Source organism: Schistosoma mansoni, chromosome 1, assembly GCF_000237925.1.
Source record: "Schistosoma mansoni strain Puerto Rico chromosome 1, complete genome".
Classification (NCBI taxonomy): Eukaryota; Metazoa; Platyhelminthes; class Trematoda; order Strigeidida; family Schistosomatidae; genus Schistosoma; species Schistosoma mansoni.
In genome coordinates, this window is record NC_031495.1 from 14,277,713 (window position 1) to 14,304,585 (window position 26,873).

General features: G+C 39.4%; 3 protein-coding genes across 4 annotated transcripts in view; 2 read left to right on the forward strand and 1 right to left on the reverse strand.

Moving 5' to 3' along the window:
* Smp_141220 (putative component of oligomeric golgi complex) overlaps nucleotides 1-7,002 on the forward strand; it is a gene marked incomplete at both ends in the record, with an annotated part of 30,201 nt that extends 23,199 nt beyond the window's left edge. The window contains one exon of the mRNA XM_018793351.1: nucleotides 6,766-7,002. Coding sequence (XP_018647873.1) covers nucleotides 6,766-7,002 — 237 coding nt within the window. The remainder of the gene's footprint in view (nucleotides 1-6,765) is intronic.
* A 163-nt stretch (nucleotides 7,003-7,165) lies between these two features.
* Smp_035310 (putative sfrs11 protein) lies at nucleotides 7,166-13,537 on the reverse strand. The gene is made up of 6 exons (XM_018793352.1): nucleotides 13,355-13,537; nucleotides 12,933-13,322; nucleotides 12,060-12,209; nucleotides 11,910-12,027; nucleotides 9,145-9,388; nucleotides 7,166-7,909 (listed from the first exon to the last, which is right to left on the reverse strand). Exons 1-6 carry the CDS (start codon nucleotides 13,505-13,507, stop codon nucleotides 7,219-7,221), a joined length of 1,746 nt encoding a protein of 581 aa, XP_018647874.1. The 5' UTR covers nucleotides 13,508-13,537; the 3' UTR covers nucleotides 7,166-7,218.
* A 3,986-nt stretch (nucleotides 13,538-17,523) lies between these two features.
* Nucleotides 17,524-26,399, forward strand: Smp_035300.1 (putative snare protein sec22; the record flags this gene model as incomplete). 2 transcript variants are annotated; one of them, XM_018793355.1, is made up of 4 exons in its annotated part: nucleotides 17,524-17,794; nucleotides 23,665-23,942; nucleotides 23,978-24,114; nucleotides 24,156-24,241. In XM_018793355.1, 4 exons carry the CDS (start codon nucleotides 17,720-17,722, stop codon nucleotides 24,239-24,241), a joined length of 576 nt encoding a protein of 191 aa, XP_018647875.1. The 2 variants fall into 2 exon arrangements, with proteins under 2 accessions (XP_018647875.1, XP_018647876.1); XM_018793354.1 differs by lacking the exon at nucleotides 24,156-24,241 and adding an exon at nucleotides 26,051-26,399 and having other exon boundaries at nucleotides 17,720-17,794.
* Between the last annotated feature and the right edge of the window lie 474 nt (nucleotides 26,400-26,873).

Consider the following 26,873-nt stretch of genomic DNA (forward strand, 5'->3'; position numbering starts at 1 on the left):
ATTTGGATAGTGGAACCACAATCTCTGTGCACGGCGTAGTGTTGGGTCTCCTGCATAGGAAGCACCGTCTCAGGACTCAGAACTCTTTGCGAGGGCTTTTCAGGATGTGAGTAATACGAGAGCGCGTTCTGTAGATGGTAGTGCATTACGATCACGTTAGTAACAAAATGATTGCTAGGAAGTATAAGCAGATATTTCAAAGTCATCCCCCTACTCGAATGACGTCATCTGTTACGAAGGTATTAAGATTCTTTATCCGGCTACTACGCGCGACGCTACTTCTTACCAGCAGACATTAGATGGAGTGTCATTTCCTTATTAGAAACAGATCCACCTACTCTCCTCGGTCTTTCTTGAGATTCACATGTATTTCCTTGCTCGTTTTTAGTCAGTCAGTCAGTCACAACGTAGAACGTCGTACATACGTACATCAGTTCGAGTTGCCACACCACGTTAACACAGAGATGCAGTTGTCTATTCAAATCCCATAGTGGTAGAAGTAGTAAGAGTATAAGCAATAATGTGAAAGATTAGGGTTTAAAGATCTTATTGAAGGAGTATAGTCCAGTGAAATAAATTTGAAAAGAGAAAAAGAATAGAGACACGAAGAATTCAGAAGATTAGAATTTGGTAGAACACAAAGAGCAGACGCACCTTCGCCATTGCAAAAGATTTTGAGCCATTTCATTCAAGGTCTCTAACCATCAATTGCTATCATCTCGCGAATCCCAACCAGGTAGTCTACACCTACCAGCATGGCTCAGTCCAGTTGTCAGTGACTTCATGGATTTGTGCCACGTTTTGGTCTGGCCGCCCCTAGCTTTCTTCCAACCTACTCCTACACCATGAAACATTGCACGTCGTGGCAGTCGGTGGTTGGGCATATGTAACACGTGTCCCAGACATCTCAACTGGTCAAGTTTCACTACTTCATCAATCGATTTGCCATTCTTATCTAGTACCCGTTTCTTAACAACTACATTACTTACCCGGTGGTCCTAGGATATACGAGCTATGATTTGAAGACACCTATGATCGAAAACTAGCAGCCTACGAATATCCTCTACTCTTACCGGTCATGTTTCACTGCCATAAAGTAGGACGTAATGAACTGCTGCACAATAAAACCGTCATTTGGTTGCTAGAAGGTTATCTCGCCTACGCCATAAATGACGCAAGTTGGCGAAAGCTAGACGAGCCTTCTGTATCCGTGCTGAGATTTCGTCACACACCAGACCACAAGGGCTGATGAGACTCCCAAGATAAGTGAGGCTGTCAACACGCTCAACTACTTCACTCCCTAACATTAGTTCAGGTGTCGATGCGACCCAATCCTGAAGTAACATTTTGCACTTCGAGGGAGAGAATCACATCCCGCACATGCCTGCATTGTTGCTTATAGTGGTCAGAAGACTCTGCATTTTGTCAGAGTCTTCACCGAATAAAACTATATCGTCGGCGTATTCCAAGTCAACAAGTGAGCCTCCCGGCAAATGTTCTACTCCAGGAGATTTAGATGATGGAAGTGTTATCTCTAAAAGCATGTCAACGACAAAGTTAAACAAGAATGGGGAAAGTGAACAGCCCTGACGAACACCACTTAAGGCAATCAATGATGACAGTTCGCCATAAGCTCTAACTCGACCAGTTGTGTTCGAGTAGAGAGCCTTTATGAGGTTAATGTACTTCTTTGGTACTCCTTTCACTGACAAACACTGCCATAGAACCTCACGATCAACGGAGTCGAATGCCGCCTTAAGGTCAAGAAATACTACGATTGTGGGACGTCTGAATGTATGTCTATGTTCTAGGACCTGACGTAGAGTGAATATCTGGTCTATGCAACCACGTCCAGGTCGGAAACCAGCCTGGTTTTCTCTAGTCTGCTCTTCACGAGCTTTGGTTAGGCGTCCAAGTATTATTGAAGCTAATATTTTAGACACTATATTAGTCAAACTGATTCTTCTGTGATTGTCACAGGAGGACTTTTCTACTTTTTTATAGACTGGCACAATCAGTGATTGGGACCAGTCAGATGGAATTACGTCCAGTTCTCAGATTCTACCTAAGACCTCAGTCAATATCGCTGCTAATATTGGACCACCATCCTTAAAAATCTCAGGAGTAAACCTGTCAGGGCCTGCTGCTCTCCTTCGCTTCAGATTTCCTATAGCTTTTTCAACCTCGTAGAGAGTTGGAGGACTTACCTCAATTTGCCATTCAGGACGACTGGGGATCGTGGGTAACTGAAGTGTGGCTGAAGGCCAGTTGAACTGATCCCTGAAGTGTTCTGCTCATCGATCCAATCTCCTGGATTGAGAATGAATATGTTCATCTTTATCTGAGATAGTTTCGCTGACAGTTGTGTTCCTAATACCAGTTTCTTTAACAAGTCTGAACAGTTGTCTGCTGTTACCTATTGCCGCTGCCTTTTCAATCCCTCTTGCTTTCGCTACCCACCACTGTTCACGATTATTGCGTAGGCTTCTTATTAGCCTGCGCTTAAGCTGACTCTGCTCTTCGTTACGTTCAGAGCCAGGTGGGATGAGTTTCCGAGCATTTATCAGTGCGGTAGATGCTGCCAAGATCCATTTTTTCTCCTTAACCTTATGGTTTACCGTACTAGCAGATATCACTGTTGTTTCCACAGCTTTTCGGATGTCATTCCACGCTGCCTCGGGGTGGGCACAACTTACATGACTGCCTAACTGTTTTTCTAGTTGTTCCTGAAATATATTCTTAGCTTGGCTATCATTAAGTAAAACCCTAAGAGGTTTCCCTGCAGTGTCTTTCCTACGTCCAGTAAGACTCAGACAGATACGTGCTCGCACTAGAGCATGATCTGAATCTAAACATGTTCTCCAGAATGAGCGACAGTCTTCTATCGAGCTCCTCCATCGGTAGCTGATAGCAATGTGATCTAATTGGGTCCAACGTTGGGACGAATTCGGGGGCCGCCATGCCAATGTTTTCCCTTGTGCTTAAAGTTAGTATTTGCAAGAAACAGGCGGTTATCTGAGCATAGCTGCAACAGATGGTCGCCATTATCTGTTCTTTTAGCCACAACACCATAAGATCCTCCCAGGTGTCTTTCCCTTTCGCTTAGTTTACCTACTTGAGCATTAAAGTCACCAGCCACTATTACTATATCAGAACGCCTAGCTTTTCGGAGAAGGTCAGAAAGTTTCCTGTAAAACTCATCTTTTATATCGTCTGAGCTACAGTCAGTGGGAGAGTAGGCAGAGATGACGAAGAGACAACGACGAGTTTCCCTATCTTTCCGAGTCCTTACTGATCCGTTTAGTCGGACAGCGCATAGACGACTGTCTACTGGGATCCAGTCTAAAAGAGCTAGTTCTGCCCTAGGACTTAATGCTATACCTACTCCAGCGAGGTCATGGGAAGCAGCATCAGGGCTTCCAGATACACGAAGCGTGTATCGAGATGGTTCTTTATTTCGATTAGGTGAGGTCAAATGAATGACGCTAGTCGGATCTTGTATGCGCGTTACGGAGACGCAGCATACATCGATGGTGTAAGATTCTAGAGTCCTAGCTAAGGAGGCCTGTTGTCCTATTTGGCACAATGTTCGGACGTTAAAAGCTCCTACATGTAATTTAGAGCGAGGTTTCAGAAGACCTGGAATAACGTTCTGTGTACACGAATCGTTTGCCTTAGTGGTGCGAGGTGATAAAAGGACGTGAGAAGGGTTAGTCGTGGAAATAAGAGAGTTATTAGGAGTTGTAGGAAGGATTTGAAAGTGACCAACTTGGTGTCGTGTGCTGTTACGGGTATGAGGGCATTTATCACTTCCCGGCTGCCCACACCTTCGAAGGGTATTTCTTGAGGGACCTGGAAAGGAAGTTGGATTAGTGTTGGTCTGAACGACCTGGGAGCGTGACGGCAGTGCCTAAGGGACAACTGCTAGAGGCTGGTCACGCACGGTCTTCTTGTGAGGGATTTTTGAAGTGTTAGCTCTGTTCTTCAAAGGACCTTACCGCTGGAGACGGAAATCCGTGGGATAAGGCGAGGTGTGCATTTTTAGGGTCGACCTTTTCTAACCCCACCCCTCCTTGTGGGAAGGCAGCATCGCTGTCATGCTGGTTGTCTGAAGGAAACACCTTACTGCTGTCACACCTCTGTACAGTCAGCAGTACGACTTCGCCTTCGGACCTTGGGATTGCTGCTTTTAGTCTTATCGCTCTTTAACCGACCTGCCTGGCATGGTGGGACCTTGAGAAACGATTGTTCCAGCCAGCATAGCTCGATTGGTTCATCACGATAGGCAAGTCCGACCACCACGTCAAGGTAGCAGCAACGGTCGGGATTCGTTTTTATGCTGTATGTGTCTTAGCGTTTCCATCTCCATGGGGAATGGGATCATTTGAACCAATTTAATTATATTCTACTTCGCACTATCAATTTCTTCCAATCTCATTCTACCAAGAATTGACTGTCTTCTGTCTAATCTCATCCTCACATTGTGGACGAACAGTGTGCACAGAGCGAATATTCTCAGCATTTTCGACCAGGTATAACAATTACTAAATTGATACAAAAATTGGTATAAATGACTTCCCGCTCGTGTTGCGCCTAACTCTTCTGTAAACAAATGGGCTAAAACATGTTCCTCCTCTTCGCGTGAATTTAGCCAGTCACCTTCGTTCTGACATAAAAAGTTCGGTCCTTGAAACCACATATTTAGCATAATGCTATCATTAACGACAATCAACACGAAGCATGATCCTCAGGATTCTGTTCACTTTTAACATATCCCCATTGGTTTGCTGTAGACAATTCGTGAATCATTGCTGACCTATTGCTTACGAATCTCTCAAATCTGGTTGTATTTCTTATACAATGAATTACAATAAATGAATCCGTCCAATAAGTGACAAGAGAGATAGGGATACGCAATTTTTGTTCTACATGTTTTCTAATCTTAACACACAGCACAGCGACTGTTAATTCCATTCTAGGAATGGTTATAGGTTTCGATGGGGCAACCCTGACTTAGCTAGTAGAAAGGAACAATGAACTGGACGGGAGACATCTTCAAAACGAGCATACACCACATGCAAATTCTGAGACATCGGCAAAGCAACGAATCTGGGTAACCAGTGGTTTCTACGATTCTAGTATGAGACATCTGGGAAGTAACATTTTACTTAGGCGCCTCATACCTCTGGGCCAACAGTCCCATTTCATAAAGCACTCCCTAAGAAGCTCTGCGTCCCATGCAAGATTTTGTGGACAAGTATTTTGCAGAACTAATTTAACTGCTAAAACAACTGGAGCTATAAACCCAACTGGGTTGATTATATAGAAGTTACATACGACGAAATGCTCGTATCGAATTCGCACACCCTTAAGACCTTATCCGTTCGAACATTCCACTCTATTCCTGGACTCCTTTCGTTTCTTTCCATGCGGTCTTCTGGAATAAACTTCATTAATTCAACATTGTTTCTGGCCCATTTGGTCAGATTAAAGCCCTCTAAACGTAACATTTCCTTCAGTTGAGGATATACTAAATTAGCTTTTTCTAACGTATCAACACTATTTAATAAATTGCCCAATAAACTGTCTCTTTGCTGTCTGTATTATACATTTGGAAAACCTAGCCTTCTTATCTAGGATAGTTCTTTGTAGAGGTGTTGCGCAACTTGATGAGGTCACACCAAAAATCATACTTTCATCCTATAGGTTTCTGGTTCAGTTCTTATGTCACTGCAGCCTCCATGAAAATCTAAGGGCATCGCGATCCTATGGCAGGGACAATCACTTGATGAAACAGCTTCAATATGTCGTGAGACCTGTTAGCCGTCTCCGAAATCTTGTGAAGATATCTGCCAGATTGTTAACTAAACTTGAACCAAAATACATGTTTTTATTCAGGGACGTCCCAGTGTGTTGTGCTGCACAATCGAATACGACTCTTAGCTTATAAGGTTTCTTCGGATGGAAGACAGGGTGGTGGGGTAGTCACCAAACCCGACACAATAGAGTTCTCTGTAGCTTTTACGACGTAGCTCCGTTCAACATACTGTACCATCACATTAACATATTCCTTTCGCAACCTCTGGTCACAGACGAGCCGGTTTATTAAGGAACTTAATCTACCCATCGCTAGTTTTCTATTATTAAATAAGCTTTGTTAGTGACGCTAGGGCAGAGCCATTTGGTAATGCCTGTCCACTTAATGTATATATTTGGACATAGCATCCAAGGCTTTACGATCTTCCAACGACATGGGCACACGGTGATTCAAGTTTTCTTGAAAGTCCATCTTATATGACTGGTCTAACCTAGCTTCTAGTTCATCTTTAAACGATAGATGATTCATGATACCCATATTTCTCGTAGTTTCACTGTAAGGTCCAAACAACGTCTACCCTACAAGTTTTTATAGAGTGGGCGCCTAAACAAGGATTTGATTAGTTAATAATGGACACGGCTAACACATGGCGTTAACAACGCTGGCAACTGACATACCTGTAGTCGTGCGATGATAACTAAACGCATAGGTGTAAAAAGCCCATCGCTAGATTTATTACTTTCAAACATGTAGCCAGTCAGCGCTACTTGGATCGCCTAGTTTTTTCAAGTAATATTTCCAATTGCTTATAGCTCTCTATTCATAATCATCGGTCTCAGTGTTTATGCATCACTCTCCCTTGAAACGAAACTACATTTATAACGACTACTACTCATCAGAGCAAAACTGAGCTGTTCAACTCAGTGTTACTCTTATTTTTTCCTTAGGTGGATTTCAATAATTACTTATCGGATCCAGACAAGCTATGCCTTTCTGACATGAACAAACTATGTTCCCAACAGTTACGAAGGTTGGTTCGTCGTCGTTCTGCTGACCAGATCCATAGTTACTACCAATCTGTTCATCAAGCAATCATGAATGTAACCAAAACCTGTTCGGAAGGGGACACAACTGTACAACTGTGCACTCCACAACATGTCGCTGAACTAATTCTCAACTTCTGATTGTTTTCGTAAAAATGAAAAAAATTGGTTCTGCTCTTACTGCTTTGTTCAGATTATTTTTATCCCATTCAGGGAAAGTTGTTTGCTGTCACAGTATCTTTACACCATAATGAACCCTGACTGTTTGCATGGTCCCCGCCACATCAGATTTAAAAATAAAACGGAAGGTTACATATAATACATTGGTTAGCGAAATTAAGGTATACAATGGATAAATTATGCCTCTGTGTCCATAGCTTCACCAGATGAGTCGCTTTCAGGTGAAATATGTGAAATGAGGGGTAACTCTGATTGTACGTTGTCGGGAGATAAATGGTCCATATCTTCAGGGCCTGCTAGCTTCACCCCTACAACTGTAGGTTTGGGCGGTTGCTCGTTACTAGACTGAGTGTCATCATCACTCTGGGTCTTTCCATTTTCCATACTTTCAGCAGGACAAATCTTACTATTTTCATCTTCACTGTCACTGCAACTGCTGATACTGTCTGTATGTTTGCTTTTCTTTGAGGATTGAACCTCATCCAAAGTTGCACTCGAACGATTGTTAACTTCGGGATTCTTTTCTCTTTTTTCCTGTCGAACTGCTCCGTTGCTGTGACTTTGCTTCGTTGGAACATCTCGATGTTTCTTCGGCTTGGAATCCCGTCTGTCATCAGAATCTCTTTCACTGTGACGATATTTTTCACGATCTCTGCGATCAGGTCCACGATTTCGCTCACGTTCTTTTTCGCGTTCTCTTTCTCGGATTTTCTCACGATCCCTGTCGCGGTCTCGTGTTCGATCCCTTTCACGGGTGTTTCTGTTCTGCCGGTCACGGTGGTCGCCTCGGTGACCTTTAGATCGACTACGTGAGTATCGACGACTGGAGTGCGAACGAGAATGCCGATGCTTTTTGCGATTGTGAGACCTGGAGTAGTAAAACAGTTGATAATTAATGCCAAAATTTTCGTGAACGAACGACAGAACGAAAATTGTGGTCTTATCGACAGGTGCAAGACCTTCTATGGAGTCGCCAGCCAGATCTGACAGTCTATCAGTTCGTATTAGCAAAAGTAATATACTTAAAGCTATATTAAGTCGTAATAGTATTGATACTGAACTCAGCGTCAGGACAGAAAATAGTTTTTGCATTGGAAATTCACTTATATACTGTGTTCGAAAACACAAGGAAAAATTGTATGTTGTCACCTCCATAGTTACGAGTTCCTAACGATGGCTAGGATACTGACCTACATATACTATAAAAACCCATCCGACTTTTCACAATCTGGTTTACAGAGACTTAAACCTGAATACTCTAGTGGAGTTCAACATAATTTTATCAACATATTAGAAAATGAATCTTCCTGTCATTGCAGTCAGTGAAGCATGAAAACTATGTACTACAGTGTACTCTTTTTGGTCTATATCCTTAGTTTAATTCATAAGTACAGAGCCAACACAATTGTCAATTGGAACGCCAACTTTCTACCAGTACCATTAAGATTGTTAGCACTTTGTTGCACCTGAGGAATATAGGAGTTGAAGATAATCAAACAAAATAAAAGGTGATAAGGAACGCAATGAGCGTGCTTACTTCTCAGGGAGTACAGATAATTCACAACTTTTGGTTGCCAACATTCCCAAATAGATTTTGTAATGGCGTAGTTAAACAATGGTTAACACTACCTAAGTCTGATTACATCATCTAAATGATATTTATCGCACGAAACCGTATGATATTCTGACACAATGATTTTAACTCATTGTATGTTCGTTAAATAATGTCATTTTGAAACTAGTGATTGAATCCCACTGGTCTAATTGAAGGTGGCATCGTTGAAAATGTTGGCCACCCGTAAAACGTTCACAGTATTTAGCAGTGTGACCCTGCTTTTTGGACTTCAAAATCATTAAGCAACCTCCCAGTACTCTAGGTTTAAGGATGATGAATGTTTCACCTAGCATAAGCCATCACATCACACAATCTGGACCACCGTATCAAGATAACATCTACGCCCTGCGCTTGACATAATGTCTCTTAATACCTTGCAGCCAAAACACTGGCTTATTTAACAGGTCATTATCTAGGCTTGTGCTTTAGACATTTTAAACTGGTGTTCCTGAATAAGTCACTGTTAAAAAAAGCTGACGTGGACTTACCTTGACCTAGCATGATCACTTCTCCGATAATCCCTGCTTCGCGAACGTGTGCGGTGACGATGTCCACGAGACCTGGAGCGGGACTGCGTCGGAGACCGTCTTCTATCTCGACTGTGACGAGAATGGGAGCGTCTCCTGTCTCTAGATCGACTACGATATCTTCTTGAAGTTGATCTGCGTCTGGATCGAGAACGTCGAGCACGGGATCGGGAACGTGAGCGCCTTCGATCACTGTTTTTGCTACCTTGATCACACAAAAATACATAAAGAAACTTGAGTAATTCATCTTAATAACTGGTACGAGAGAGTGGATCGAAACTCAATATTAAATATTTTTAAAGGATTTAATGGTCGAACGCACGAATATTCATTGCAGAAACAAGCAGTACAATTAAAGTTGAAAGAGCATCGTTCGCTCGTACACAATGGATACTTTGAGTTACTTCGGTGACCGAATTTTACTCACAGAACACTGAGGGAAAACATATTTCTGATAGTACACTGTAGTCGATAGAGCCTACTATTTGTGTAACGTCAGTTGTTAGGAATAGAAAAGAAAGGATATATGGCATGTTAGCTGAGACCGTTTAAGTTAACAGTGAACATTAAAACCACACCTGCTTCAAACAAGTGCTTCTTAGTAACTAAAGGGATGACGTTTTAATCCAACAAACTATAATTAAGCAACAAGTTGAACAATAAGGAGGAAGTCAGAACACATAAGTGGGTGATTTTGTCATCAGTTAGATTTTCACTAGGTCATACTCTAATAAGCGATATACAAGAGCATAAAACCAATAAGAATTCGTGGGTCAATGATAATAATTGTTGCAATTAGGCATGTTGTTTGCTTGATTGGTGGATGTGGAGGATCCACCTAGGGGAGTTGGAAAACCCTCATTCCAAACCAATGGTGCACATGGGCTCCAGTATCCTGAAGGAACAGATGGCGTATGAACCAACTGTTGGTCACCGGCTACCATGGGACTGCATCTCCTCACGATGCTCCACTGCCTTGTGGACTAGACCTTTAGGTCAAAGGCTCCGGGTGTGGCCCCCTAAGAAAACCACCTGCTTCAGTCTGGGCATGTGGGCAGTATCACAGCCCTCACACAAATCGAATGAGATTTATGAGGCGCATATTTATCTGGTGCTTCCTTGTACCAATATTTATGTGTTTAAATAAAATAAATAATAAAATGATTGTCATCAGTGACCTATATATTGCCCTTATATTTTGTTAAATGTACACAAAGGTTACTGCACATTCGAATAAAGCTTAGTAATCTAACTGAAAACATCACTGTCAGTGCGGGGTTATGGAGATTGTTGGATTTCAACAATCGGAAACATTACTGTTCGAATTTACACCACGGGAATTCTTAGCAATAAAGTGAATATTAAATAAGGATATTATAAAAATAAGTGGTAACAAATCCAAAGATGTATGGCCAACAATGTAATCAAAAGACGTTAGTAAAGTAAATAGAACTTCAAGGAACTGATTAACAAAACACATGGACTGTTTTAGGTGGTTTTGGATAGTCGCAATATTTCCTCTCGAGTAACAATCATTATTTGTCTTCTTATGAGATGCCGATTCTCTATGTTATGATTTTTTCCTGACGTTCCAGCCCATTCACTACTTACGAACGACATCTCCATCCTTTTTATTCATGAATTACTTTGTTATTGATCCGGCACTATTTCCATCACTTGAATTTGTGGTAGTTACCTAGCCTCACCCTACTGTTATCAATTTCAATCTTACGAAAAACATACTAGTGTGTAGCCTTGAAGAACAGACAAACAATATTTGTCCCTTATTTCTTTTCGTTTTCTTGATAGGAATATCTGCCTAACCTTATGAACACAGATGCGTTTTACCTAGATCTAGACTTATTCAAATTACGGCCATTTGCTTTGGGTTGCCAAGTTGATGTACGAGGCCCTCGGAAGTAGTATACTTCAGAAACACCAATTTGTTGACTAAGGTCTATGAAAAACCCAGAGATCCCGGGTGTTTTGCGAAGTATTAGTACTTTAAGTTTCACAGCCTGCTGACCAGTAAACATATATACGCATCGGTCCAAGCTGCCACCCCTCATTAGCACAAGATGAACATCAAATTCATTGTTACTTTAATGGTAGTAATATATAAAAGGAAGATTGTGTATAAGAATTAGTTCGTAGAAATAAAGGCATAAAGCAATTCTAATCTCACGGTTTAAGGGTACACAAAGAGTGTATACACCTACGCCATTGGGCTTGATTCTGTCCCTGTTATACACAATGTAAAACCCGGTATGTGCGCATTGGTTCCAGTTGTCACACTTAACCAGCAACAAGGAACCCAACATTTAGTAAGAGACTATTCAGTGCACGAGCATTTGGGTCGGCGAACCTCAACTAAAGGAAAGCCACTGGATTCGCTTGGACGCCCACGTCTTTCTACCCTGAATTTAAAGTGGTCAAGGTCTCTAAAGCGTTTCAAATTACAAAATATCAATATGAACCAGTTGGAAAACTTTCACAATTTGTATGTTTTATACAAGATAGACTGAAGTGGGAGGGAATGTGGTGGCATGTTTCTAGAGCAGTGTAGTCTGAACATGCACGTTTATACTTAGTAGGGACGGAAATCCACGCTTTAGCACGACACAACAGCTAACTGTACGAAATTCTCCACTTCCAATAAGACGTGCCATAAGTTCACATATTACATGGAATAGTCGTTATAACTAACTCCACTGAAATAAACTTACTGTGACCACCAACACTTGACGCCTGTTCGTTTGTGGCTGAGCGCTTTGATGTCTCATCAAGCATAGCAACATTGTTGGCAGGTTTAATAATCGCACAGTTGGAATGTTGTACCATTATCTGCAACAAATTAGTTATAAAGAGTTACAAACCTGGCGGCCGTTTAGGGTGGCCCCCATTAAGCCGAAAGCCTTAATGATTGACGGTTGTTGAGTGAACTCCACATAAGCAGCTCGATCAAAGTCAGTCCCCGCCATCCGTACACAGCGTACTTCGGCATGTTTGTTGAAGAACTCTAGTACCTGAAATCAAATTGACTTGAAAGAAAACGAATAAAATGGATGGATATTGCCAAATGAGAACTTATAATGCAAAGCTAACTGGTGAAAAACAGGATATGCATGACTAGCACTTAGGTAACCCTGTTAGTTACCTTGAGTCAGATGCGAACCCCTTGAAATCGCAGAATCAGGTACAGCATAGGAATATCCTATAAAAATTGTATACCAAATTGGATGTCTTAGCAGGGTAGAGGGCCCTGTTTGGCCTCACGCAGTGATAACTAATTAGTAAAAACAAAAAAGAAAAGACAAAAATGTACAGAAAAGCCACCGACCCTTTTGGAATCGCAGTCACAAGAGCATTATTTACGTATCGATAAGGTGTAGTGCTGTTGCGATGGCACACTGTCGATGACCAGTAGGGCTGGAAAACACGATACACAAAAAGCACAGAGGAATTGTTAGGTACTATTGGTAATTTATTCGAAGCATATACAAAACACCTGAAGTCAATAACTTGAGACGCACAAATGCAAAAGCCTTAGAATTAAACTTATTACGCTATTCGGGAGATTTTGAGGGAATTCCACACTTTATAGTGCTCCGATATTCTTCCGATATTCTCCACTTGTACACACTGCTGTGAGGCGTACATATTTACTAACCTCACTAACCATAACGGCCATAAATCATCCTGAGCAGATTTCTGATATTTCTTTTGTCATGAGCATCTCTAGAACGTACCTGATCGCCTGTTGTCTTTGGGTCAAGATTCGTAACCAAAATTGTTCTTCGGATTTCTTCTATGCGACTGCCGTCAGTAGTGGCAGGAAGAGGCGGGTATAGAGGGAATGCCAGACTGGAAAGACGAGGTTCCATAGTGTGTATCACCTGCTCACCAGGACGACCAACCACCATGCTAATAACATCAAGGGGCCAATCAGCAGTGCGTGGGAGAACGCCAGCAGCAGTATTTGGAGGTGCTCTAACGAGATTGGCATACTTTTCGTCAGGAATAGTATCACGGTCACCCGACAGCGGGAGGACTATCAGCGCCCTGTCGAGGAAGACAGTATTGTTCAGATGCAGTGCAACTTCGGCATTTATAGGTTCTTGGTAGCGTATATAGCAAACCTGCACCGTAATGTAACCTTATTAGAAATTACCTTGCTGGCCAACTCTTCCTTATCGTCCGATGGGTAAACTACGACTTCCTCCAAGACTCCCACATGACCAAACAATGTGCGTAACTGTTCAGATGTCGCAGACGGCGACACATTTGTGACTTGGACAACCCTGTTCTTCCTATTTACCGACATTAGTCGATGCCAGGAGAGAAACCGCGCTTTGACTTTGACGGCAACTTAAACAAAAGCAAAGACAGAGAAACGGAAAGAATGGTTATCTTAATAGTATATTGCTGCTGGAACGGCGTTTGAGTTTAAAATTAAAAGCCTTCCTACAGGCAGTATACTTCATTCCAAAGTTTCGTTGTAATTTTCAGCGCATTATGGTGAAATAGTGATAACCATCGCACATTCCTGAGCTAGCAGCTTATAGCTGCGCGTGTCTTTCAGTTTCCGATGCTGTTTGGTTTGGTGATCCAATCCATTAATTTTGTACAGCTTTTGTATGTTGAGAAGAAGGAGAAGTCTGATCAATGATTAGAATAAATGATGAGCTAGTAAAAGTCGTTTGACCTAAATGTTTTTGAGTCTTCTGGAAAAAGAAAGTAACAGGTATTTGGCAGTGTCCACTAAGGCTTGTCACTACATATAACTGAAGGGTTGTTTGCAGTTTGATTTTGTTTTTCATAAATGTAGTCGTTCATCCCTTTTTTGTTTTACTTGGATATAGATAAAGGATCTTGGTAGATTCAAAAAACTGAATAACAGTCAGCGACAGTCAAACAAAGGTGGAAAAACCGAATACATAAGGTAAATATACAAAACCAAGCAAACAAGTAAACAGAAGTACTACAGATCACAAGCAGGACTACAGAGATGTGATCACTGCATTTGAAAAATCCGCGAGAGGTGGAAACACGAAGGCGAGAAAACAGCCTGGCAGAATCCTTTGGAGAGCTTTTGAGTATATGAGTCCCTATGAACCCACCGGAAATCGAAGTGGCACACCCACACACTGCGATTACCTGTGTCACTTTTAAAGTCGTGCATGCAGACCAGCTCACAAGTGCACTGAACATTGCTACCATTTCTCATCTTTCCCCATTTTGTATGCCAACTGGATTATGAAAACTTCCACATGTCAAGGGGATCAAGGACTATAGTGGATACCTTGAAGGGAGCTGAAAGATTCGAACTTTGTAGATGACTTGACCTTCATATCACATACACATCAACAAGTGTAGATAAGGACAGTGAGTGTAACAATGGATAAAGCAGAAATATGAATAAAGCAAGATCGCGATATGTAATATAGTGAGCACCAACGGAGTCACACTTGAAAAGGAAGCTCTGAAAGAGGTGGAAGACTTTATACATCCATGAAGCACCACTGAGAGATAAAAAAGACCTTATTCAGATATGAATGCGCGAGCTGATGAACAATAAACTTATCAGTCCTTTCATAGTAGACCTTTTGTAGACTGCGGGAAGTCGAGTCCTCGATAGCATGCAACATCGTCAGGCTGTAAACGTTCCTAATTTGGACTAAATGTTTGTTTAGGCAATTTTGTTGCTGTTTCGGATGCATACGATCTGGTAATTCTGCAATGAAATCATTTACCTACTCTTCGGATTTTTGAATTTTGCGGTAGTAGTAGAACTGGTGTCTGTTTTCTAGGTCCTGAAACTTCTTAGCTGTGCATTAGAATGAGAGGTCTCTGGAGCCGTGTGAAATTTTTCCACTTAAATACCATAGTTAACAAGTCCCCAAGACATGTGAATCACATAAGTGAAATCTACCAGAAGATAAATATTTACCAAACCTGTTCTCAAATCTGTAACCTACTTTGCAACTCCTAGGTGAATCATTTCACATGTCTCCACGAGAACAAGGATTATCGTTAATTGACTCCTTGGCATATTACCCTGAGCACTTATCGGATCGGGACAACTAAGTTATGTGGTAGGATTCTTGATATCATTGAAGTTAACTTCATGCACTGCGTCGTAACTAATACAAGCAGTTCTAGCTCCTTGAAAGAAACACTTCGGCATTTGTATAAGCCCCCGTTCCAGATTTGTCATGGTAATTCTTGAGACCGCTCGATCACACAGATGCGCACGGAGTTTATCACGAAGCCTGAACTTGGTGGCTTGTTTCTGAAATTCAATAGCAAATTCTCTGAACTCCTGGTTGGCTCGACGAATCAATTTATGAATTTTCGCTTTTTCATTTGACTCGAAAATTTTTAACTATACATGATTTGCCAGTAGCTCTTTGAGAGTTGCGTAGCGAAGTGAAATAGACTTATCTGGAAACGTCGAATTTTTAAGCAAGCTGCGGGGCATCTTTCCCAATAAATGCAATGAGATGAACCACAACTTTATCTTCCTTAACATCTTTTCTAGTCATACTCCAGACTTTATTTCCATTTAATCCTCGAAAGCTTCAGCATCTGAATGTATTTCCAACTGTCCGGTCACATGCTCCATTGAGACGCCAATACAATTTGAATCGGTTTGCCAACCAAGAATTCCGAAATGGTACACTTTAATGCAAGTAGAACAAGTTAAGCACATCTAAATGTACTATATATATATATATATATATTGAATTCGCAATGCGCGAGTATTGGTTAGGGACGAATAACAAGAACTTAAACAAAAATTCACTGACTACGAAATGGCTAAAGTTCTCAAAACTCACTTTGCCAAGCGACCAAATCATGCAAAGAGTTACGTAGTTTAAACAAGGGCTTCTTAAGATGATGGTTGAGGGTGGTTAACAGGAATCCCTGGACCTAAGTTTCGCGCTACTTGGCACTCGCCAGCAAGTCGAGTCATCTAGACTGGTGGCCACATTACAACTTGGTCGATGAAAATCGATCTGAAACAAAAAGGACCTGATGTACTTGACATTGATCACCGCCCAGTGATCAATCAATTGTAGAAGTGTTTCTTAAACGACAATAGGGATGAGCATTATGTAAGTAACACCATAGATATTAGTACTTGGAAAGTTACTAAAGCCCGAATCCAATTAGCCTTTTAATTGTTAGGACACAGGGTATGTATGTGTTGAATCTCTTGTAATCGAATACGTGACATTTTTATTCATTCATCTGACTAAAATATCACTAAATGAATGAAGCTTAGCAATCCTGTCGCAACTGACCAATTGTGTGGACAAAAAGAATGGAAGCTGCTGTAGGCCTGTAGCACCGGTCACAACAATTTCGAAGGCACTAGTAAGTCCAGTAGATTAAAAGGCAGGAGGGTCTTTAGACGTCCATAAACTCTTTCACGAGGAGCAATACGGTTTCAGAAAAGGCAGATAACGTGCCACGAACGCTTCATTAGTGCGGGACGGTCGGACAAATTTTTGAGATCGAAAAGTTCCTATACTTGCACTATTTCTGGACTTTATCTGGCTGTTTAACATTTCGCATATTCTGATCTACTGGCTGAAATCACCCAAATAGTGTTTACAGATCATCACTTTTCTTGGTCAAGGAATTGGTTACAAGATCGAAAATTCTGTACTAAAATTGTATATCGAGGAGCTGATACCAGGGTGGCGTCATGGTTTTTTTCTTAACTAGTGGGCCTCTTCAAGCCCATATGATGATTGTCCTTCGGCGGACAACTTCGGAAAGGAGACTAAATAATCATGCACTAATTTATGCACTACTGTCCTTCGTCAGGAACAGCTGTGCTTGATACGTGCTTCATACCTTATCATACCGCTATTATCAGCAATGTCACCATTATTGTTAGCCGATATTTGATTGCCTCACCCCTTATCAACGCCATCTATTTATTACGATAAGACTTTTGTCTGTTCACATTTTTTGTGTACTCTATTTCCTTACTAATTTTGACTGTTGTCTTCTCTTTGCTCCTCTACATTGTGAAATTATAATCCTTATCATGCTAAAAAATAAAATCCTACCCGGTAATATGATAGCTACTGGTCTTAGGAATCTCACTGCCCAAGAACAATCATACACCTAAAAAATATTAACTCCTAAGTACCAATATAACTCACCAAAATCTGTGATACCGAGTAGCTAGACCACCCGCATTAGACAGAACAGAAAACCCGGAACCATAGTGTAAAGTTAAGAAAAAAGCTCAAAGCAGTCGATAGGGTCATCCAACCTCATCACAAAGATATTGTTTATTGAAAGTACAGCCCTTACAAGGTCACTCACTGCTTACTAAATGATCCACGTGTACGTATTTGAATATCTCAAGGATTCCAACTCTTAAAAAAGGATATTTACCTGTGTTATACCCAAAATCAGTCGGTATTTCATCCCTGTCGTTTTAAGGAGTTATCGAAGCAAGACTTCTGACACCCCCATAACCTGTTCTTGCACAACTTCACCAGTCAGATTTCTCATGATATACCTTACTCTAATTGCTAGGGTAGCCGATGGGCTCCCACTTGCAGCAACTATTCAAGATGACGAACAGGTAAGAATCACTTATCTGCTTAATAATATTGTTTGGTGTATTCATGTGAATCTTTGTTTTTGCGTTAGTTACAATTTTATTACAGACAAAATCGAAGGTTGACCGTTTGAACCACCATTTGACTTCACTGAAATAACCATAATTACTAAGAAAACAAGGTAAATGGGCGTAACAGCTCAATACTTGTCACTGCAATTGATGTTCACGATGCCGGAATCCATCAAAATTAAATCGTAGCTAGAATTCTGAACTACAACAGAAATCAAGTAGTTTATGTGTTTGTGGGAGAGTAGACTCACTCCCGAAAACTCCTTTTCTATGTTTCAGGATTTCGATAATAATAATTATTATTATTATAACAATGTTGATTCATGTCCTACTTTCCGTTTGATGTTTAAAATAACTTGATGAAATACTCAATATTTGTAGGAGTCCTAATACTTAGTAAATCCGCACCATTACAGCATCTTACCCAAGAATAAAATCGCGAGCTGTAGGTACGTATATGGATGTATATTTGACTCCTAAACAGTAAGTTTTCGTCAGGAATGGCTTTGTAAAACGTTGGCAAGAATACTTCCTGACCTGATATTGTACGCTGGTCTGGGATGATTAATACATCTGTCTTTCTCTTTATAAGTTGTTTCAGGGATAAATGTTAGCTAAAGTTGGATAACGTCTCGACCACCGTAGATGGTGTGTTTCTAAACAATTAATCTTCAATAGCTACAGTGGTTATAGTTGACCTCTAGTATGTCTAGTGCCCACATCAAACATGGTTCGGAACTCCGAAGACGAAGTCGTATATGATTATAGGATGGCATTAAAACCTAGTACCGGACATACTGCACAAGTACTACTCTAGATCATCAAGGTAACTGATGGTCAAAAGAAATACGAAAGGTTTTGATAACCATCTGGTTAAAACTAAACAGAATAAACCTGGCAGCTAATACGGAATATGAGTGTGGCAAAGGGAGACGTCTAGTGAATCTTAAAGGCTCCGGCATTTGTACGGAAAGTAAAGTAGTGAACATTTTCGTTGTTGTAGGTGATATCAACCTGAATGTTTTTATGATCATTGTTAACTAGGTATTTGATCATCACACTCCAGGTAGGTTCGTCACAACTTTTACTACCAGGTTAGATCACCAAGCTAAATTCCCTATGAAATATCTACCATATATGGACCAGGGAAAAGTACAGGAGTGCCAGTTTTTATGTCCATGCCTACATATCAGACATATTCTTAAGGTAGGAGTGGTTTGATTAGATAATTATAAGTACTGGCGGTATTCAGGACAAGGGATTAATGTAAAACTGATTACTGCTTGGTAGTATAGTTGTATTATCTAGTCCTTAGACAGATTTTTAGAGCAATGGTTACGTTCTACCTGTTTTTTAATGAGTTTTAGACTTGAGAAATGCTTAAGAACATATTTGACCTCAAAGATATGATCACAGATATATCAATAACGTCAGATAACCTTCACAGCAAGTGTCGCATAGTGCCTTGTACATTAATCTGTATTTGGTAAATTAATTTCTTTAATACTGGCATCTCCGAACTTGGAAGTCATCGCTTTTGATTGGTACGGCCAAGGGTAGGGAGAGTCCGCTCTCCCTCTCGAAATGCCCTCACACGACCACGCGTATACGGCCACTGCCAGGGAAGTCCTACTCACTGCCTTCTCGCGGCATTACTGTTGTTTACGAAATTGAGAGGATGAAAAGCGAATGCATGGCGCTTTGATCGAGTTGGTGGATATGGAAGATTCACCTAAGGGAGTTGGAAAACCCTGACTTCAAACCAGTGGTGAACATGGGCTCCAGGATTCCGAGAGAACAAATGGCGTATGAACCTGTTGTTGGTCACCGGCTACCATGCGACTGCATTTCCTGACGTTGCTCCACTTCCTTGTGGATCAGACCATTACGTTGAAGGCTCCGGGTATGGCCCCATAAGAAAACCACCTGCTTTGGTCTGGACACCCGGGTAGTATCACAGCCCACACACAAATCAAGTGACTTGTGTGGCGCATATGTACTCGGTGCACCTTTTTAACAATATTAGTGTGTTCAAATAAATAAGTGCATTTTTTAACTGACCTATGTGACATACTCGGCTAATAAATGTTTTGGCCAAATGGCCTTAGTTGGATCGTGATAATAGTTAGCCCTAACCACCACATTAAAGTGCCACCTACTCTTGAAAAGTATAGAGTCATTATTTTGGCATCTGAAAAATTATTATTTCATGTAGTAACCAACTCAAGGAATGTACAGCAAAAATTATCTTGTCTGATAACGATAGTTGCCTACACATAAATTAACCAAGCACATATTCAATGACGGTGAGTTGTGATTGTCAGCCAAAACATAAAAGATGGGAAGGATAGTTTTAAATAGTAGTTAGGAATTGTTGAGGGTTAGTAAAAAAATTAACATCGTAATAAAACCATGCACAAAGAAAACGACCTTATAATAGACCTACAGAAAGTAAATGTAACATTACACAGAGCTATGCAAAGTTTCTTTCAAACAATAGACTAACTGGGACATTAAAACATTCTGTAACTCGGATTTGAGAAACCTTTGACAGATGTGGAGAGTCGAGCAGCGTGATCTAGTAGTCGCATTTCTGGAGTTTCTTTCTACTTATTTTAATTAACACAAATACTGGTACAACGGCACCAAAATATGTAAACGCCACAAAAATAGTGAAATAAAAACACGAAAAAATAAAGGAATCGGCCAGTGAAATATATAGCGAGAAAGATATTTTTTCATTCAAGGGGGTACCTTTCATTACTATGAAGGATGTTAAAGAAAGCTGCAACAGGATCCTCACCGACTTTTGTTGAGGCATGTCTAATAATTCCACAAGCCACTGATTTGTATCATTTCTAGAATCCGAGCCACGGAGCCATATTAATCCGAAAATGCCATTCATACTTGGCTTTTTCCCATACAACGGGACTATGTCTTAAGTTAACCACCTCTTTACTTTTTCCACTCCATCCTAATGTCAAAAATTAATGCATGCTGTAGAAGCCTCTGGGGTGATATTTTTAACGTATTGAAGCCTCTAAAGTTAGTGTTTCAAGGTGGTGATACTAAGCTAATTATCGTCACCATCCCCGAAGGTTCATGGCCGAACCTTGGTATTTTCAAATTATTGTTGCCAATAAATGTCAAAAATCCTTTGGAGACAATGATGATCAAACACAAATAGTTGCTGAATATCTCCAACTCGAACAATGTAGGTTACAAGATGATAGAGCAAAATTACTGTCACTGAAGCGAGCTTTTCAACTACTAGCAGTTCACCAAGAGCGAGTTTAAGCCCAGACTTTGGTCAGTCTTGCAAAAGTACTTAACATTTTGAACATGCAAAGGACATACCATAACTATGGGCATTGGTTGCTAATCGAAAAAGTGGCGTTTGCATGTCTTGGTTGTCACCAAAAAGTAAGACAACATCATTCACATACTCAAGGTCGATATTTTCTCCAGATCCACTCTACTCCACCCTCTTTCATCAGAGTTGTTCTCAGGATGTCATCGACGGCATGGTTAAAGGGGAATGGTGTGATTGGACAACCCTGTCTAACCCCACTATTCAAAAGGAGCAGTAGAAAAAGATGATTATGTGCTATCACTCTGAGTTGTTTGTGTACAAACCATTCAAGATGTTAATCAATTTCTCAGCCACACCTTCCGACAGAAAATCTCAAAGGACAGTGCTATCTAACGAATCAAAGGCATCTCTAATACCAAAAGACAACGATTGTTGGCCTGTAATCAGTATATTAGTGTCCTAACATGTGACGGTGGGAAAGGATATAATCAATTCATCCAGAACCAGAACGAAAGCTAGTTTGCTTCTCGCAAGTCAATTCTTCACGGTTATTGAACAATCTGCAAAGTATAGCGGAAGCTAACTGTTAAGACGCAATCAAATTAAACTTATCTCCCTATAGTTGTTGAGTAGGCAACGCAGTTCCTTTTTAAATATATGGACAACTATTAATTCATTTCAGGATAATGGTACACTATATTTTCCAAACCTTTCCGAATAACCCAGTCAGTTACTTGACTAGAAGTTCTCCATCCTTAAAAAAAGCCGGGAGTAAGTCTTAAGTCCTATTGCTTTTTGGAGCTTCAAGAGTAGCATTTCATTGAGGGTCTCCATCTCGCTATTTGTATCAGTCGTCGCTGATCTCTGTCTTTACGCAAACTTTGGGTCATTTAATTAAAAATTAACATTTATCATCAAACTCTTGATTCATTGGAGAATACTGGTATACTTTAAATAGTGACTAATCTGCAGAAATTCATTGCCCATGAGCAAGACGTTTCAAAAAGCCACAGGATGTAACCCGCTATTTTCATGCCACTATTCAAACGCAATTAATACTCATCATTTTCTGATGGATTTGCCGATTGCTCTGAACCTGACTTCGGAGGAAGCTACGGCCGATTCGTTCATATAGACTTATTCAGGACTATACATTTGCTGACCACTAAGACTCAAGATAAGCTTTGCGAAAATCCAACCATTATCTGAGTCCAAATAGGTACTCTAAGGGAAGCAACGGTCTTGTGCACAGTCACGCCACCTGTAGATAATCACGATATGGCCAATATGAGTTCTGGCTTGAGTTGCAGAGGTAAGACATCAAGTGGTTATCGATGATGACCGTACTGAAAGTCGGAGCTGCTCAGAAACAAGTTGTAGTCTACACAAAGCCGCATTAGCCGGTCACCGTTATCTTACCTGTGGGAAAGCCTAGTAGCAGCATCTAACGCCAAAGAGAGTACCAGATATCGTTATTGTAGATTTTATACTGTAATGCTAAATAATATAAGTTAACTAGTGATGATATTGGCTCCTGATACTTTTACTCTTATTCTAAATGTTTATTCATTTGACTATTTATCACTTTTCGTATGAGATTCTTATTTCCTTTGCACTATGTGTGAAATTTTAGTCCTGTCTTTGTTACCAAAGCAATGCAACTAGTTGCTCATTTCATCGTGTAAGTAGATGTAAATTTCAATGTTATATCCAACTTGTTGTCAAAGTAAACTTAAACATCTGATCAAAATCTTCTGCCCATTATAACTCTCTGTTATATCCCGTGGAGAATTATGAATGGTAACTTTGAAGACTATTTATGGACCAATGTGATATGTATATATTCTATTGTATAATTGTTAAGTAACTAAACTATTCATATTCGTGTTCCTTTTACCATAAGCTTTATTTTGACTTATGAACTATTGTTATATGATTTACCATTCTTGAGTTATGCCCAGTCCATTAATTACTGTCCCCCCTATTCACAGCCACATTCGGCCAAATCTTGTACAAATGTTATTTTCTATTTTATGGTACGATGTGGTCAGTTTGGTTGGTATATAAACCCAGTATGTTTAATAATAATGATTCATATTGCAGAGGCTGTTATTGGTGTTCTGGACTTAACTGGCTGAGCTACAGAGAAAGCAGGACTGATAATTGCTCAAGACTGCTCATAGAGCTTTTGTGTATCATTAGGCGATCAATAAATTCACCGTTCTCCAATTAACGGTCTTATCACGCCCATATATCAAACAGGGCACGCATCCGATCGATATAATACTCTCCCCTTTCTTTATTATGTAGTGACAATGTAAAGTTGTGTTTAATCCAGTTTCAACCAATTGTTTTCGGATGACTTGGAGTTTTGAAAATAAGTTAGTTACAAAGCAATTCAAAAATTATTTTTTATGTATCACATTGAGTTTAAATTACTTGTGGGAAATAATTTTTATTGTGCTATTCTTAAAACAACTTTGTTAGATTTTGTCCCTTTTTATTTCAGCTAAATCGTGAAATATTCCAGTATCAAAATCAAGCAAAAGCACTCGTTTGTCGTATGACTCCTACTTCTCCTTCTAGATGCTCTCTTATTGCTGGTCCTTACTTGTTTCATTATCTGCTAGATCGTGGTGTTTGCTACATTATTCTTACAGACTCACAGTTCAGTCGTACAAAAGCCTTTGCATTTTTAGAGGCCATACAAACAGAATTTTACGGCAAATACTACCAACAAATACAAACAGTTTCAAGACCTTACGCATTTCTTGATTTTGGTAAATTTGTTGCTTAACTTTGTTCATTTTATTAGATCACATTATACACAAAACTCAAAAAATCTATAGTGATAGTCGGTCATCCAATCTTAGTCAATTAAATGTAGCATTACAAGACGTACAAAGAATCATGGTACAGAATATTGATGATGTATTGCAACGTGGTGACGTGGTGAAGCACTTTCAAGTAAGTTTAGATTTAATGAAGTACGCTTCTAACTCCTAAAGTTATTTAAGGTTATTCACCTACGTCGTATGGTAACTGGACAGATTACTATTCAACGTAGATACATAACATGTAAATAAAAAGTAAAGAAAATTTTCGGAAACTGCATTTCATGAAGTTCATACAACCATTTATTTAATCTTATCAAACCATTGGCAATTCTATGTATTTGCTTCAAGAAATAGTTATCAGTGTTACAATAAGATTTAGCATCATTGAGTCACACAATAACAGTTAGTTTTAAAGATATTTCTAAGCAGCCTGTTCAGTTAGTTGACTAAATAGTCGTTATCGTATGTACAGTCAAAGTTGATAAGTTTGGTTATGTTGTAACTAGTGCTTGTTCTTACAATTGAAAATTGTCAACCCTATAGTAAATAAAATGACTGAAATGTTGTTCTTAGTTATTTTAATACAATATTCTGAGTTTTTTATGTATTTCACTCAACTTCGAGATATATCCAGCAATAAAGGATTTTACAATAATTATTATTTATGTATGATCATTAGTTACCGAAAAGAGAGGCTGTATAAAAAGCACCATTTTTTTAAAATAATATAAATTGTTATTTACTTGCTGTTTTGTTTCCTACGTCAACTAAGGCAGTTATGATGCAAGGTACTAGGTGTTTCAAGCAAAACATGAATGTGCTATCTGGCTTCATATACAGAGTAGCTTGAGTTCTTGTTCGGTAAACTAGACCTTTAAATGCTTCAGGAAACCGAATTGTTTTACGTAGTTAAGTTTATCATCGAATTCTTCTAAACTTGGCGATAAGTTTTGTTTAGTGATTGAGAATATAAACGTTTAAGTAGTTTGATTTAGAAGTGGTTTCACGTTGATAGGTAACATTACTATGTAACAGTCGTTTACGGTGTGAGGAACATTTTTTCTCATTCTCAGCAGTTATTTTAATTATACTGAAATCATGTTCACATTTTGGTGGCCTTTGCCACCGAACATTTTTTCTTGAATGTTTGATTTGATGGGGCACGTTTGTCATAAACAGAAGGAAAAGCATTATAAGGAGTCGCCATTCCATTGGATGTCCGTAGTGATGATAAATCTCTTAGCGATGGGATTTGTTGGATCGAGGCGGCAACTATTTTTTTCAAGAATAATTTCAATACTGTCGTAGAACAAGACTGGGTAGAAGGAATGAGTGTATTTCTATCGAAATCCCGATGAACAGTTTTATTTTAATACTAATCATTAGTTATTTATATATAGTAGTGGGTGGTCATTTATAGACTTTTTCTAATCAGAACTACTTGCACAAAAAATGTTATGGGTCTACACGATGAAATCACTTGAATAATGTTAGACTACTTAGAGTACATGATCTCTATAGCTAACATTAGTTTATGTGCCTGATATAGATCGATTTTAGGGACTATTTTATGCTTTCATTGATCATCGATTTAGTTTCAGATCATTCAAGTATATCGATATAATGTAATAATATTAATAATGATATATTTCACTCAATAAATTGAAAGTACCAAATTATTGTGAGAGATTACAGTGTTTACATAATACGTGTACATGGCCTCCGATCATCCATTTGCATCTTGCAGTGTGTTCCCTAATCCAAAATATTTTCTTATCTGATCTTCAAGTGTTCCGCCTACCTCGTGCTTTTAATGTACTAATTCTTCTCTCTCTGCCTGGTGACTGACAACCTCGAGACCGCGTTCCGCTAAGTACTACGTACGAGCACTCTTGTGAGTAGCGTCTACCACACTCGTTATTTTTTGTGAAATGTTAAAAATATATTATTTTCTAAGGCAATGGTTTTCATATCATTTCGAAATTGAATTGTCTCAGTCAAAAGTATTTTACTGAGTTACTCTAGGTACACTTCTATTTTATCTGAAATTGTTTGTAGCCTTGGACTCTCGAGCATCCAACTTGTCTACAATGTCCAAGAAATACCGTCAAGATGCCCACTCACTCAACCTTCAATCGGCCTACGTCAAATACATACTTTTTTGCATCTTGATATTAGTAGTTTTCACATACTTTTATATTAGGTTTCTATGATGTAATTAGGCTATAATTCTATCCCAGTATGATTAACTTGTATAAATCCATATACTAATGGGGAGTTGTGATGCTATTATCAATTTCTTTCTTTATTTATTTCAAGTAAATTCTCATTTAGTAATCTGTTTTTTTTTCAAAAATTAATCTTCAAAACAATTTTGCTTTTTAATAGTATTATTTTTCTGTATTAACTATTATTATTAATCTTAATATGTGGGAAGTTAAATGTTTGGAATCATTCGTATATTAGTCACATCTGATAAGGAATGGTCGTCGGAATTAGAAAATTTATGTATAGTCATTTTCAAGAAGTGAGCAGTTCATATAACCAGTAAAATTCTGAAGTTCCGTAAGGTTCTACTATTTATAAAAAACGAATCCTGGTACATAGGGCACCAAAATGTTTGATTCAAAAATAATATTGTGGAGAAAGTTCGTGTAATCAGTAGAATAATGGTTAAGAATATTATTTAATACGAGATACAGTTCAGTCGAATATGCATTCAAGAAAGGTTTGATTTAGTTAAGAAAATTCATCTAGCTTTTATGAGAAATGCATCAGAAAAGAATACTGGGATCCACACTAGTTTCTGTTTGGATCTATATCTAACAGCGTCTGAGTTCAAAAGGGGTTCACGACCTCCGACAGAGTAGTTGTGACAACA